The sequence below is a fragment of the Rosa rugosa genome, chromosome 6 (genome assembly GCF_958449725.1).
Source record: "Rosa rugosa chromosome 6, drRosRugo1.1, whole genome shotgun sequence".
Classification (NCBI taxonomy): Eukaryota; Viridiplantae; Streptophyta; class Magnoliopsida; order Rosales; family Rosaceae; genus Rosa; species Rosa rugosa.
In genome coordinates, this window is record NC_084825.1 from 30,641,933 (window position 1) to 30,657,157 (window position 15,225).

The 15,225-nt window shown below is 39.7% G+C and overlaps 2 protein-coding genes across 2 annotated transcripts; one reads left to right on the forward strand and one right to left on the reverse strand.

The window, feature by feature from the left end:
- Window positions 1–893: 893 nt before the first annotated feature.
- LOC133718899 (protein WUSCHEL-like) lies at window positions 894–3,160 on the forward strand. The gene is made up of 2 exons (XM_062145775.1): window positions 894–1,892; window positions 1,982–3,160. Exons 1-2 carry the CDS (start codon window positions 1,304–1,306, stop codon window positions 2,197–2,199), a joined length of 807 nt encoding a protein of 268 aa, XP_062001759.1. The 5' UTR covers window positions 894–1,303; the 3' UTR covers window positions 2,200–3,160.
- Window positions 3,161–12,614: 9,454 nt separating this feature from the next.
- LOC133715824 (uncharacterized) lies at window positions 12,615–14,459 on the reverse strand. The gene is made up of 3 exons (XM_062142487.1): window positions 14,149–14,459; window positions 13,396–13,668; window positions 12,615–12,956 (listed from the first exon to the last, which is right to left on the reverse strand). The coding sequence occupies exons 1-3, from the start codon at window positions 14,247–14,249 to the stop codon at window positions 12,902–12,904; spliced, it is 429 nt and encodes a 142-aa protein (XP_061998471.1). The 5' UTR covers window positions 14,250–14,459; the 3' UTR covers window positions 12,615–12,901.
- Window positions 14,460–15,225: the final 766 nt, after the last annotated feature.

The window sequence follows — 15,225 nt, forward strand, 5'->3', positions numbered from 1 at the left end:
AATCATCCTCAAAAGCACGCCAATAAAATATGTCACCCAGTGACGATGACTTGGGCTTGCTCAATCCTTGGCTAAGCATTAGGGCTGGCCAATTGGGCCGAAGAACCGAACCATCTACATTTCGAACCGGCCCAAACCAATTTGGGTTTAACATTTGGGCCTACTATTCGGGCCGAACAATTGGGCTCACTATTTAGGCCTACAAATCGGGCCTAACATTTGGGCTTACTATTTGGCCCACAACTTTTTAGCTCGGCTACGGTATGAAATTGTACATACCGTAGGTATACCGTATATACGTATGCATACCATACAGACTGTATATACGTATGCATACTGTACAACCGTATATACGTATGCATACCGTACAGACCGTATATACGTATGTATATCAAGCATATACGAGATCCAAAAATATTTGTAAGAGGTAAGGTTCGAACTCCCGACCTCGAACACGAAGGTTTTGCTCCCAACCACTGAAGCAAGAGCTGCCTTCATTAATATATGCTCACGTGTTATATTTATTATGTCATAAGCGACATAAATAAAATAACAGGGAAGGCAAGGTTCGAAACCTCAACCTGCCGCACGAAACCTTTTTCCCCCAACCACTGGAGCACAAGCTGTGCTTAATATAATGTGTACAAATGTTATACTTATTATGTCATAAGCGAACATAATAAAAATAAACGAGAGGCAAGGTTCGAACCTCTGACCTCTTGTACAAGAGCCTTGCTCTTCAACCACTAGAGCACCAGCTGCTCTCGTTACTATCCATGCAACTTCTTTTATTTATTCTATCATAAGCGATAGAATAACAACAAACTGTCGGTACACTCCACGTGCCACGACACGTCTCTTCCGTGATATACGGAAAGCAAATCACTTTCGGCTAAAGCTGTCTGCCACAGCGTCTCGAGGTTCGGCCTGTCCCCTTACACGCTCTCCACGCGCCAACAACTTTTCCGGGTTTTCGGATGACTTTAATCCAACGCGTAGATTGAATCTCAGAGATCGTCCATCCAACGGTGGAGATCTGCTCACCTCGTTCTATAAATAGGTGCATCCTGGAGAAAAACTGTTCACACCAAAGAAAAGAAATTTTCCCCAGCCATTCTCTCTCAAACTCTGCAGTCTTCCTCTCGAAACTCAAATCCTTTCTTCATCAATTTCAATCCTTCTCTTCTGATCTTCTCTCCCATTTGAAGATTCGATTTCATCTTTCCTCTGAGAATCTCAGATCTCCAATCACCAGTTCAACAACTCCAATCCTTCTAACAAAATCTCCCTCAAACACTAAACCATGTATTCCTCGATATTCACATCCTCTCACCTCATGACCCAAGAGCCACGAACTCTGCAACTAATGGAGCTCCAAACCCCGCAACAAATGGAACCACAACAACAGCAACCAACAGAGGAGGGAGGAAACACCCAAGCAGCTGGAAGTAGTGCCAACATGGATTTCTGGCGAAGCCGTACCAGATGGATTCCTACTCCAGAACAAATAAGAATCCTCAAGGATCTTTACTACGTCAAGGGATTTAAGTGCCCATCTACAGAGCACATTCACGAGATCTGCCTCCAGCTGAACCAGTATGGACATGTTGAGGGTAAGAACATTTACTTTTGGTTCCAGAACGTCAGGGCTCGAGAGAAGCAGATGAATAGGTGTAATCAGGCTGCTCCAGTGCCCATGGGAACTAGTTCTCTTGGTACTGGTGGATCCATCGATCTCAATTTTGGGTCCACTGGTTCTACTGGTGCTGGTGGATCCATCGACATCAATTTTGGGCCAGCTGGTGGATCCATCGACATCAATTTTGGGTCCACTAGTTCTACTGATGATGGTAGATCCATTGATCTCAACTTTGGTTCCACCTATTCTACTGGTAATGAAGGATTTCTTGATTTAAATTTTGTTTCATAATCTTCCTCACACTTCAACACTAATACCAGTACAACTCTTTTGGCACAACAGGAGGACAAACATCCCTACAACAACGAGGAGGAGATCACCAGGAGGTTCAAACTCTTCCTCTGTTCCCCGTGCACGGCGAGGACGTCTTTGGTAACCTGAAGACTACTTCCGAGGAAGGTAGCGCATTTGGTTACTATTCTGGTGGCTCAGGCGGTTACCACAGTGGCTCAAACGTTTCTCTTGAGCTCAGCCTCAACCCATCCGGAGCTGCTGACTAGGCTTAGTATAGAATAGTCCTCGTTTCCCTTTTTGTAATATAAAATCAATAAGATTGTGTGCATGTTTTCTTTTCTTTTTGTTTAACCAACAACAACACCAAGGATCGAACCTTGGTCACTCAATACTCTTTTCAAAACCATCGAGAACTCTGCTGCACACATCTTTCATAATGATGCAATAAAAACAATCACTCAAAACCTAGCAATCAATTAAGTCACACAGAGGTCAAGCTAGTATCCTCTGAGTCAAACCAAACACAATAATTTCGTCGCTAGAATTAGGGATTAATAAAGCTAAACACTTCCTGAGTTAGTTAGGAAAAACCCACATCTTTAGAGTTACACTTACAACTCTAAAAAAAATCTCGATCATTCCATCTATCAATTGCTTCAACAAGCAATATGTACCATCTTAGCATCCACTAATCGATACTGGTACAACACTCAGTATCTCACCCACGAATCACCTCACTGCTCATTTGGTGGTAAGTCAACATCTAGTGGTCAAAATTCTGTGATTATAGCACTTCACACTAACCACGTCATAATCCATAATCTGTCCTCACAACAGTATCTGGCCTCATAAATTAGTTATACAACCCTAGCACTCCTAGAGTTGAAAACAACGTTATTACCTAAGCTCATACATCAACACAATGTCTCTTCACAGTCAATCCTATCACGAGGTCATATCAATCTTTCCATAAGTCAACCATACACAAAATCCATCATAGTAACAACGAATTATGCATTACTACTCAACAATAGTCAGTGAAGCAGCACTCCACAATAATTTCCAATACCATCCGCAGACCTCAAACCACACCCCGACATTTAGCTAATATATAGTAGCTATCCTAAACACCAAACAACTGAGCATGAATGAATGCTCCATTATAACACAATTCCATCACTAAGCAACCAATAACTGCTAAGTATTCTTCAACTCAAAACATCTGCATATCCAACTAATGGAAAGTATCACAACTACTAGTCAAATACTCATAACGACTTTAGATACAAGCATTGGTCAAACACCATGACCCCAACAACCAACGACTACAATGCACATAAAGATACTGTTTTTCGTGGAAACCATCCTCAATAACTCCACCAGAGTTTAATCCAAAGGTTCCCATTCCTCAAAAGTTATAACTCAAAGAAGCTACACAAACTCCACCACTTCACTTACAAAGTCAACCTATGCCATGATCACTTAACATACTACCCTTATTAAAGGTAACATAAGTATCTCCCAAATTACATCACTACACTCGTACACCAATATAGTCTTGAGAATTCTGTCTCATAATCTCTCACACTCCTATCATCTTGAGTTGGTGAGATCAATTCTCTTTTCAACTATTCCTAGGGTCTCAATCTCTTTCACCATTTCAACCCAAGAATAACATCCATCACATCAACTACAGGTAGACTAGGCAACTCAACCTCTAATGCCTCCACCTCATCCTCAACTGTCTCCATAGAAAGATCCTGTCCCTACATCAGACTCGATCTCTACCTCACCGACTCATCAGAGTTAAATCCAGAGGTTCCTATTCCTCGAAGATCACAACTCGCGGAAACTAAACTTATTCTAATACGAACTTAGTAGACAACTCTACCGTCCTACGGACTTACACGTTGTCTAGACCCCATACTAAGACATACCCAATGATTATACCAGTACCGAAGAGTATATGATGGGGATCCGCTGCAGACGGGCCATCACTCGGGAGGTACTGATTATCACCAAATATGTACCTTACGCTCTGATACCAAACTGTCACGCCCCGAATTTTGAATAATCAATTCAAATCCGAAACATGAATAATAACAAATTACAACTAACATCCTGAATTTTTTTCTCACAAACAACCACACTTCACAACTCTCAAATTTACAATAACCCAAATCCTCAAGTTATTTATTACAGCACACTCCCACCAAATCAAATTGTAAGGCTCAAATGAGCTTAACTCGCCTCACTATTACAATTGCTGTAAAACTATAACCATTGCTCTAACCGCACGATCACCGTCCTGGTTCTCCTGTCCTGTAGGATTACCCGCTACACAATTTGAATAGTGTACCGGGAGTTGCAACAACACAAAACCCGGTAAGCTTTTTACAGCCAGTATGAGTAAACAAGAAAGAACTGTTGATTTATTAAATTACAATTCAAGTAAAATTCAACAGTATTACGTCTGCAAAGAGACATCAACCCACTCATGGAAAACCACAAGGAATACATTTTCACAATCCTCAAATCACAATACACCACACTGGTCCTGTAAACACCCAACCCACATAACACCACTCTGGTCCATCCCAATAACACGTTAGAGCTCTAACCACATCGCTACCAGTCACCTTGGCCTAGGTGTAAGTAATGCGACATACTTCGGTTAATAATAAACCGTCGCGCTTTGGACATCCCCGTCCTCAGCACCATATACTTCGGTTAATAATAAACCGTCGCGCTTTGGACATCCCCGTCCTCAGCACACAACTTCGGTTAATAATAAACCGTCGCACCTTGGACATCCCCGTCCTCAGCACACAAACACTCCGGTTATCCTTAACCGTCGAACTTCGGACACCTCATCCTCAGAACCCTACATTCTCTAACTCTATACATCCTCCAATGTAAATCATGAATATTAACAAGAACTCATCAATCATGTTCATCACATATAATTATGGTAAGTCACATGTTAATTCATAATAATTTAATCATCCCAATTCCACACTCTTCAATGTCACACCATTCACATATAATCACGTAAGTATATATATACGTAATTATCCGCTCAGGGATAATCACTAATACCAACTATAGTTCACATGCAATAAAACCGAGAAATTCATTTGTATAGTAAAAATCATTTTACTTACCCATGGACCGTAGTTGATCAAGTCCATATGATTTTAAAACAAATATTTATTCCATAAATATTTTCACGCAATTACGACAAAATAAGGTAATTAAATTTATTCGGTTCGTAATATGAACCACGTGAGGTTTACTCACCTCTAAATTCCCGCTGCGTCTTCTTAACAGCTCAAAAACAACGATCCGAAATCGTTCACCAATCAATCCATCAACCACCTAGTCAAACACGATCTTAACTTAGAAATCATTCATAGACCACACATACAGAAATCCAACGGTCGGATTCTAATTTAATGATGATCCAACGGTCAGATCAAATTTATATGATGATCCAACGGTCGGATCCTCACGGATCGCCCTTAGGATCATCCTCCAAAATTATCACGAAGATCCAACGGTCATATCTTCCTGAATCGCCCTTACTAACATCTCCACAAAATTATATGAAAATCCGACGGTCGGATTCTCACGAATCGCCTTCCGAATCACTATTCCTCAAATATACGAAGATCCAACGGTCGGATCTTTGCCCGTGACCTCACAAAGTCACCGGGACAGTCATACGATCAACATATTAAAATTTGAAGTAAAACCGATGGTCTGATCTTCGTAGATCGTAAACCGAAGATAAAACGTAAAAACCGTAAATAGTAACGTAAAAAAGTAAATCCACTATTTACCAACTTTTTCTAACATAACCTTGTAATATATCAAAACGCTCGTATGGATGCATAGATCATCGCCCAGATAATATAAACTCAAAATATGGTCCGACGCACCGCCACATGCGGAGGACAGACGGCGGTCAACGCGGCGGTCAACGCCGGCTAACCACTTCAGATGCTAAAGTTGTCAACTACAAACTTCTTCAAAATACAGAATTGAACCACTTTAATACCTGACTTTTTCTGAGACAAGGTCTAGATCGTCCTAGATCAAGCGTTGAAGTTGGATTAATCTCGGTCGCACGATCAGATCCTAGATTGAATCAGAGGCGTCCAAAAAGTCAAACCTTGATCTAGCGGTCTACACTCAAAATCGTGATGAAAGACTTACATAGGGATGATCAGGGGGAGGAGGAGATCACGAAACTGGGGACGATCGGCCCATGCAACGCCGGAAAAGTGGTTTTCCGGCCGGGTCAGAATCATGCGTCTGGGTGGCTTCGATCCATATTTTGGAGCAGCGGCGGAGCAAGGCGAGGCTGGGGAGCTGCTCAGCGTGCGACGGCGACCTCGAAAAGCTCCGGGTCCGAGGCCGGAGGAAGTCGGAGGGCCGTCGTTTGGCCGGGTCGGGTCGGTCGGGACCCGAGGGTTCTGAAGAGAGACAGAGAGAAAACGCGGGGACTGTTCCGCAAATTCAACATGTTTTCGTCCTTAATGAAAAAGTCAACATTTTTTTTGATATTTATAGAAAATTCCCAATTTTCAAATATTCATAACTTATTCATACGAACTCCGAATATTGCGTTCCACATATGCACGAGATCGTATCGACAAGCTCTACAACTTCCATGAAGGAAGTTTTCCCAAATTTTGAACGTATAAAAAGACAACTTTCGCGAGCCCCTAAATAACGTTCGTTTTCGAAATAAAATCGTTCGAACTAATTCCACAACTTTTCCAAGCTTCGTACTCGCTCCTATTATCGTGAAATCATTTCTAAAAATCCACGGAATTTAATTTGGATTTTTCGGGGTATTACACAATTGGTAGAAATTGTCGCCTAATTAATATTTTGCGAGGAATTGGGTGTCGCATAATGTCATATGGGCGACAACTGTCAATTTCTTGCAAATTTCTACTTTATGCGACAAATTGGTTGTCGCCGATAGGATCATGTGTGACAACTGAAATTTCCTCGTATTTGCCAAGCTTTTGCGACTAATTTTGGGTTGTCACAATGAAATTCCTCGCTTTTGCTATTTTCTCTTGTAGTGCTAAATGCATCAGGAGATGGTGGTGCCATGACTATGTAATTGTTAGCAAAAGGTATTAATGTTTGAGACTATGATTCATTGTGTTGAGCAGAAGCATCTAAATTAGTATTAGAGTGAGAGTGAGTAGAGGGCAACTGATCTGAACATGTGATTGATGGGGATAAGATTGGTGTATAGGCATTTAATTTGATACTGTGTAGTGGACTGAGTGTGAGTAAAGCAAGGTTAATTTGAGTTCAATTAGAGTAGACACGGTAGACTTATGTGAACTTTGCTGGATTCCATAGGAAAAAATTTCTTCATCAAAGAAAACATGCGTTGAAATTATGTATCATCTGGTTTGCATATTGTAACAATATAACCCATGTCTTCTTCCTAAATGAAACCAGCAAACCCATGTCTTCTTCCTTGCTGAAACCAGCAAACCTGAGTGTGAGTAAAGCAAGGTTAATTTGAGCTCAATTAGAGTAGACACGGTAGACTTATGTGAACGTTGCTGCTGTATTGCATAGGAAAAAATTTCTTCATCAAAGAAAACATGCGTTGAAATTATGTATCATCTGGTTTGAATATTGTAACGAATATAACCCATGTCTTCTTCCTCGCTGAAACCAGCTTCCATCATCTTCGCTGCAAGAATACAGCGTCTGCCTGCAGGCCTCTCTCACCTTTCCGTCGGCCAACAAGACTGGCTAGTCATCATCACCGGCGGCCACCCAGCAACCGGCGGACACCCAAACCAGCAGCACCTAGAGTTGTAAGGCAGACTGACATTCTAAGAGAGAAAAATTTCAGAGAGATGCCCGTGAACAATGTCAAATACCAATTGAATGGAATATATGTTTTTTTTTTTTTCAAAAAAAAAAAACGGAATTTGGAATCCAGTCAAATTGGGAGGATTATCCGCACACCCATGTTATTATTTATTATATTTTTCCGCAACAGGGGGTATTACATCCCTGAACCGGTTTTGGTTTGTTTCCTAGTTCATTGAATGGAATATATGTTGATTCCCAGATTTGGTTTTGGTTTTTTTCCTAGTTTGGGTTTTGGTTTTTTCTCATTTGGTCCCAAAATGGCAGTTTTACTTGTTGTAAATTGATGCGGTTGAAGTATAGCTAGGTAACAGCTGTAGAGCATTGGTTTTTTGGAGGGAAAATACTAAGGGGGGTGTATTCATTTAAGAGTCTACAAGACTTTTTTGTATTTTGAAAGTCTAGGGGTATTCAATTGAGATTTTAAACAATCCTTTAAAATTTTAATGTATTCAATTAAGATTTAAAATTATCCATTCAAATATGCAGATATTCAAAAGTATAAATTTTTTTAAGGATTTCATTAAATGCTGGATTTTGGAGGATTTTATAGTGCTTTTTATACATATCAAAACTCACAATGCTGCAATGCACAGTTGGAGCATTTCACATGCGTCGAAGGGGTTTATCTTGGGCCTAGGAAGCCTTTGGATTCCCCTTGACAAAGTCAAAAAATATATATATATATATATACATATCAAAACTCAAAAACAATCCAACCACTTCCCAAAAGATTTTGATGGATTCTTTCTTACTAAAAAAATGAAGAAACTCTTCACCAAAAAACAAAAACAAGAAGAAGAAGAAGCAGTTCTCAATAGGTGACACTCATTCTTTTGTCTTTCCAACTATCCTCCTCTGCCTCTGCTCTCATCTAATATATATATATATATATGTATATATATATATACATATATATATATATATATATATATATATATATATATATATATATTATCACTATAGCTCTGGAAGCCTTAATCCTTCTAGCTAATTAAGCTCACTTTGAATGGTATTGTTAAGATGATACATACACAAATGTTTCTTTTTTTTTAATCAAATCCGAAGCCGAGTGCCGACATATATACATATATTCATCTAAAGCCAGAATATGCCGTTACATACACACATGTTTCTTTTGTAGATTAGATATGAAATAAATTATATCATTAGTTTACTACTTTATTTTTTGTGTAACATTTTGGTTGAGTAGTTTTCTCTTATTATTCATATAATACACAACATAAAGAATGGTAGATTGCATTATAGTTGGATCCATACATCCATTGCTTTTAAAGAAGAAGAATGAAGAAAAAAAAGTAACCTATCAAAAACATCATAAGGACTTGTAAAATCTAAACAAATACTAGTAAATCAATTCATTATAATCAATCAGAGTCCATATAGAATTTAAACAATCCGTGGATTAAGTAAATCCATGGATTATAAAAACTCAAACAAAATCTTTTAAAATCTAAATTGAATACACCCCTCTAACTGTTGGTTACCATTCAGGAGGGAAGCAAGATTTCAAGGGAATTGTGATGAGGTGGCTATGTGTGGATAGTGGATTAGAGGAAAATTAAGGAGTGACTGATTTGCCCCTATAAATTTGACGGAAATTAAGCACACTAAATAACGGAGCATGTAACGACATGTACCAAATTAGGGTTGGATTTTGAAAGCTATGTACCATTGTGAAATTTTACAAACTAAATTAACCTTAATTCAAAGTGGGCAATTAGTATACTGTGACTTTTACTCCCCCTCTCTCTCGCTCTGCTAGAGTTAGGGTTTTGAGCTTTTTCGAAGTTGTGCGGCATCCCGTTTCATGGCTGCTGCTATCGCCTCCATGACTGCCAGGCTAGCGACCACATTGTCGCTCAGAGAGGGTGAAGAACCTGTGGATTTGGGGAACCTTAGGGTTATGGGGAAGGAGTTTCTCGCTCGTCACTTTTACTTGGTGGAGAAACTTAATACCTTTAGGGCGGTGGTTTTGGATTTTTTCCGGAGTGCGGTGAGATCTATGTGGCGACTGACGGGGACTGTGGAAGTCCAGCCATGGGGTGATCGTTTTCTGTTTACGTTCACCCATGAACGTGATGTCACTCGTGTGAAGAAGGGAGGCCCGTGGGGCTTTCAACGTGCTATGATCTTGTTGAATGATTATGATGGCTTCTCAAAGATTCCTGTGGTGAAGCTTGATTTTGTTTGGATCTGGGTTGTGCTTCAGGGCATCCCACCGGGCATCTTGACGGAACCCAAGGTCCGGCTGGTGGGAGGAACAATCAGAGAGGTTTTGGAGGTGGACCGTGTGGCCCTGCGTCGTGGGGAAGCTCGGGTCCGACTTACTTTGCCCATCAACGACCCAGTACGCCTGGATCGTAGGGTTAGGGTTTCTCCTGTTGACGTCCTCACATTGCAGTTCAGGTATGAGAGGCTTCTGGGGTGGTGCAGGTTGTGCGCCCTGCTGAATCATGGAGGGCAGAGATGCCCTAGGGAGGATGAGGTGGAGGTCGACACTGTGGGGGAGGTGGGCTCGTCGTAGGCACTGAGTCCGGCTCTTCCAACCCTCGTGTTTAGGGCTAACTCCCAGCCTTCTCCTTCCCTGCTTTCGACTTTCAAGGTGCCTAGCATGCTGAAGAAGAAACATGTGCAAATTCGGCCTCCTCCGGAGCTGATGTCTTCGCATGGGTCCGAAGGCAATTATGCTGCGGCTCCAGTGGTTGGAGTATGTCGTCCTAGGGAGGAGGAGGACCCTGAGGAGGGTAAAAGGGCTAAACATGGTTTAGCTCTTGTCCCGGCTACTCTGCAACCAGAAAATTTAGGGCTGGAATTTTCCTCTGATGGTGATGGTTTGGTGGAGGTGAAGGTGACATCTCCTCCCAAGGTCTACAAGAAGAAGGGCAGGCCTCGGTGATAGAGAAACAAGGTGAAGGCGGCAACGTCTGTCTGTGGAGGCTCAAAGTCCATGGTTTCAGTTTCAATTGGGGATGGTCCTGACAGTGTGCATGGTGGGCATGAGGGGGCGGTGGCATGGCTTTGCTTGTTTCCCGGTCCGAGTAGGAGATGTTCCCATCCATCTTCTAGAGTGTGATGGGGCCTGTTTTAGTCTTAGAGACGTACACCACAAGGGTCTTAGGCGTCAAAAGGATCAAGGAGGTGTCATACGTTAGAAGGTGTAGGGTTCTTGTTTTTAGTTTATTGCTTTTGCTGGTAGTTTTCTTTGTTTTGGATTTTAGTTTTTTGGATTTCCTTTGGGTTTCAGTTTCTCTGATGAGCATGCATTATAATATGAGGGGTGGTTTGTACCCTTCATGCTTTACCGAATGAGGTCGTTATGATTTTATATCAATGGATTAGTCTTCCGTAGCCCTAAAAAAAAAAAAAAAAAAAGTGGGCAATTTGTCGTGTACTGTTATTAAAATTTTCCCTTTTTAAATTATAATTTAAACTTATTTTTAGCTTAAATTAAATACCTAGCTTAGAGCATCTTTATCAAGCTCTCTATCTTGGTACCTAGCCTTAACTATTTGAAGAGCATGTTTAGCTTTTTATCAATTTTAGCAGCTGCACCAGACTCATAAGTGACTCTCCATTTTAACTTTTATCTATATCGCTCCTAAATATAAAGAGCGAGATGAGACTCTCTACTATTTTTGTAAATTTAAAACATTCATTTTAAGTTATTCAATGTAATTTATAAATACATTTAAACTATTTTTTTCTTCAATTAATAAATAATATAAATTCAAAATTAGTTAAAATAAAGAGAACCAATGCATATGTGTTTTAAAAGTAGATAGCCAAAATGATTTTTTAGCTATTTTAGCTAAAATTTAACTACAAAATGACTAGCAATATTGCTAAAGATGCTCTTAATAATCTTGATTGTATAAACTAACTTTGAGGGCATTTGGGGGAATCCCATAATAGTATAGCTTACTGTATATACTTCGCCTTTAAATGGCAAAGAGCATTGTTTCAACTCATTTTAAAATGCATGTGGTTTCATGAGCGAGCAACCTGTCATTCAATGCAATCATTATTTTGCTAACCAGTAACCATGTGAAATTCGTGATTAACAAGAGAAGCTTACTACAATATCATCCAATAAATTTTTCGAGTCCCAAATTTTATGCATGTTAGAGTCAGTAAGTATAGTAGTGTATGAAGTCGTTTTATATACCACATACCACACTCCCCATCTTCTCTCCAATTGTATGCACCGACAGTGCACTTGCTCTGTCGGTTATTTTAATCTCTAAAAAAATAACAGCCACTCATCTAATTCACTCCTTTATATATTTTAATATCAAAAAAATTACATCAATTCATATTGCAAGTACTCATGCACTGACGGTGCATGGAATACACTCCCGTAGTCATCATGCTTTGTATTATTAACTTCTTGATCATCATTACAAGATTAGGAAACAATTATTATAAGAAGCAAGCAAGAAGCAAAAGAGATTTATTGGAGAAGGATGGCTTCATTGTCAATTTAAGAGTCTACCCCATAACCCCAATGAGAAGGAGTTTTGTTGGTTTCTCATAAATGGCCAAAACAGGTACAGTGGGAGCAAGAGAGCTTATCAACTCGTGTACTTTCGATACAGATATTTCATAAAACTATGGGTCAACACAGTACTACAAAGAAAAGCATGTCTAGGAAGAAGAAAAGATCAAATAATTCCTTTGATTGAAATGAATGGCTAAGATCCCAACAACATCCATTGTCAAAGACAAAAAAAAAAAAAAAAAACCAACAACATCCACCACTTAAACAGTTAAACATCTCATTCACATCTCCTACTAGCTAGCTAGCTAGCTTCTCATTCCAAGCACTCACTTTTTCCTTTGTGTTTTTTGGATTTAATTTTGCTTGGAATAATAATAGAGAGGAGTGTGGAGGGCCTAGCTAGAAATCTATTAAAGGGGCTTTCAATGAATCTGTGAAAAGTTAATAGCTAGCAGCAGGCTTTAGGTAGTCTGAATTCTTTGGCAAGAAGGCATCCCAGTAGAGCATTCAATTCTTCTTTCTTAAGAGTCTCAACAAAGCAATGAGGGTGTAAGTCTCTGCTGTAACAGACAGACGCGACAAACCCTACACAAAATACCGATCAATCATCATCTCCTTCTATATGTACCCACGCAAAAAAGACTATATCCAAACCCCTCCAAATTTCCCAGAACAAACAAGTAGATATCAATTGGGTAAAATTTACAGAACCCAGAAATCTGTTTTTAATTTTATGCTTATTTCGGATATAAAAATAAAGGTTCATGCATGCTATGTGTTCATCGATCATGATGATTCTGATCCCAACAAAGGTTACCTTATTTTATTAACAGCGTACTGAAAAACATAGCACATTAGTGAAAGAGAAGAACTCAAAGATCAAACCACTCTCCACGGAAATTAAACAAGCTTTAGCTAGTAGTACGTGAGTACGTACGTACTTACATAAAGCAAACATTGGTTCTGTAAAACACAAGCCCTTTCTTTTAACACTCAACACATTACATCCTTGAGAAGCTTGTACCTGCGAGTAGCGGTTCTCGGGGACGGCCCAGGGCTGCTACTGTTCTTACCGGCGGCCGCTTTCTCTCCGCTACCACCCATCTCTTGATCACGGGGTTGATGATGATCGTGTTGCTTGATCTTGTCCCCGGAATACTCCGACCGGCTCGCAGAAGCTGCCGATTTCTTAGAAGAGCTGCCACCGCCGTGCCTAGTCGTGCTCGTCTCTTCACTTTGGCACCAGTCGCATAGCTCAATCGGCTCCGCGTATTCACTATAGTAGTTGCTGCAATACCTAATTAAATTGACCACAGATTAATTCAAGCACAAAATGTAACACAAATTCACATGGGTATTTGCTTAATTAGTCAATGTTTCTATCTTCATCTTTATTAGCATTAATTAGACACTAAGATCACTAGCATGCTTATATCTAGCATTATAAACATGTCTACATATATGTGTTGATTAGGATGATATGTGGTATATAAGCCCCATGATGAGCATCATCATGCACGGTGATGGTACCATAATAATATAGGTTAGTTGGGATCCTTGGGTGGGTGTTTTATGGAGATGGGTTTTCTACCTATTCAGTTACCAGTACCTATCAAACACGATGATGATATATAATGATGATATGATCCAAATATGCATACGATGTCTTCTATATACAGACTCAGACATATATACACCCCCATATATGGATAGGTAATTACTAATTAAGACGACGATGATAATGAAATGATGGAGATGAATGAAATGAAATCCATACGAGTGTTGAAAGCGGTTGCGGCATTTGTTGCAGCGGAAGAGCTTGTCAGGAAAACCCACGTCACCGCACATGCAGCAAACGCTTTGAAGACGATCCACCATCTTCTTGTTCAAGCTTGACGACGATCTGAAGCTTCAGTTGATCAAAACGCAGAAGAAACAGAAACCCAGAATCCAAATCCAAGCAGAGAGAGGAAGAGAGCGTCAGAGTGGGAGAGAGATGACTACAAAGAGAAGAGAAAGCTTAAGAGTCTTAGAGAGAGAAAGAAAGGGAGAGAGTTAAATACAAAGAGAGGAGTAATGGTTGAGATGAGTCGGTTTGTGAATGCCATATTTATACATGAAATAAATGTTAATATAATTTAGTTTTTCTGTACAATAATAGCAATTTGGATATATATTTATATATACACAGGTAGACCACAGGTTGCTTGCAGTCGTTTTCAGTTAGGGCAGGAGGGAGAAGAGAGGTGAACCTTAAAAATTAAAATAACTAGAGGTGAGAAAATGACACTTGTGTCCCCGGATGAGCCTGCTTCGTATCGTTTCGTTTTGCTATTCATTGTCCACATCTGCCTATATAATTGGCATGTTACAAATGCCTATGACTACGCTCCTCATCAGTGGAGTGTGATGAACGCGATCTAGAACAAGATGCATGTTATATCATGTGTAGGAAGTTGAGAACTCTAGAACACAGTTTCAGATTTCATCGTACACTAACAACTATATTACATCGACTGGAAAGATCTGTCATTTCTAATGATATAAATTACTTGCACTTTACATCTTGATGTGGTTGCTGGCATGCTGTTGTTTTTTATATTATGTGCTACACAACTAGTTCAATTGAATATATGTAGTGGCATGCATTTTAGATATCTGTTTGGTCGATCTAGAAGATGAATCAAACAGATTTTCATAATATCCATATATCGTAAACACAAAAGGTAGATTCATCTCTATGGTAAGGCCAGGTAATACACAATTTTACTCTTACAACCTTTTGTTTAAGTCTAAAACTAGTAAAAATAAACTCATTCTCATACAAGTCATGCGTTTGATTACAATTGTCTTC

Coding starts and splice junctions, on each gene's coding strand:
- LOC133715824 (XM_062142487.1), bottom strand. CDS start 14,249: ATGGTGGATCGTCTTCAAAGCGTTTGCTGCATGTGCGGTGACGTGGGT. Junction 13,669..14,148: donor CGCAACCGCTTTCAACACTC/GTATGGATTTCA, acceptor CAATTTAATTAG/GTATTGCAGCAACTACTATA. Junction 12,957..13,395: donor CCGAGAACCGCTACTCGCAG/GTACAAGCTTCT, acceptor TATTTTGTGTAG/GGTTTGTCGCGTCTGTCTGT.
- LOC133718899 (XM_062145775.1), top strand. CDS start 1,304: ATGTATTCCTCGATATTCACATCCTCTCACCTCATGACCCAAGAGCCA. Junction 1,893..1,981: donor TGGTTCCACCTATTCTACTG/GTAATGAAGGAT, acceptor TTGGCACAACAG/GAGGACAAACATCCCTACAA.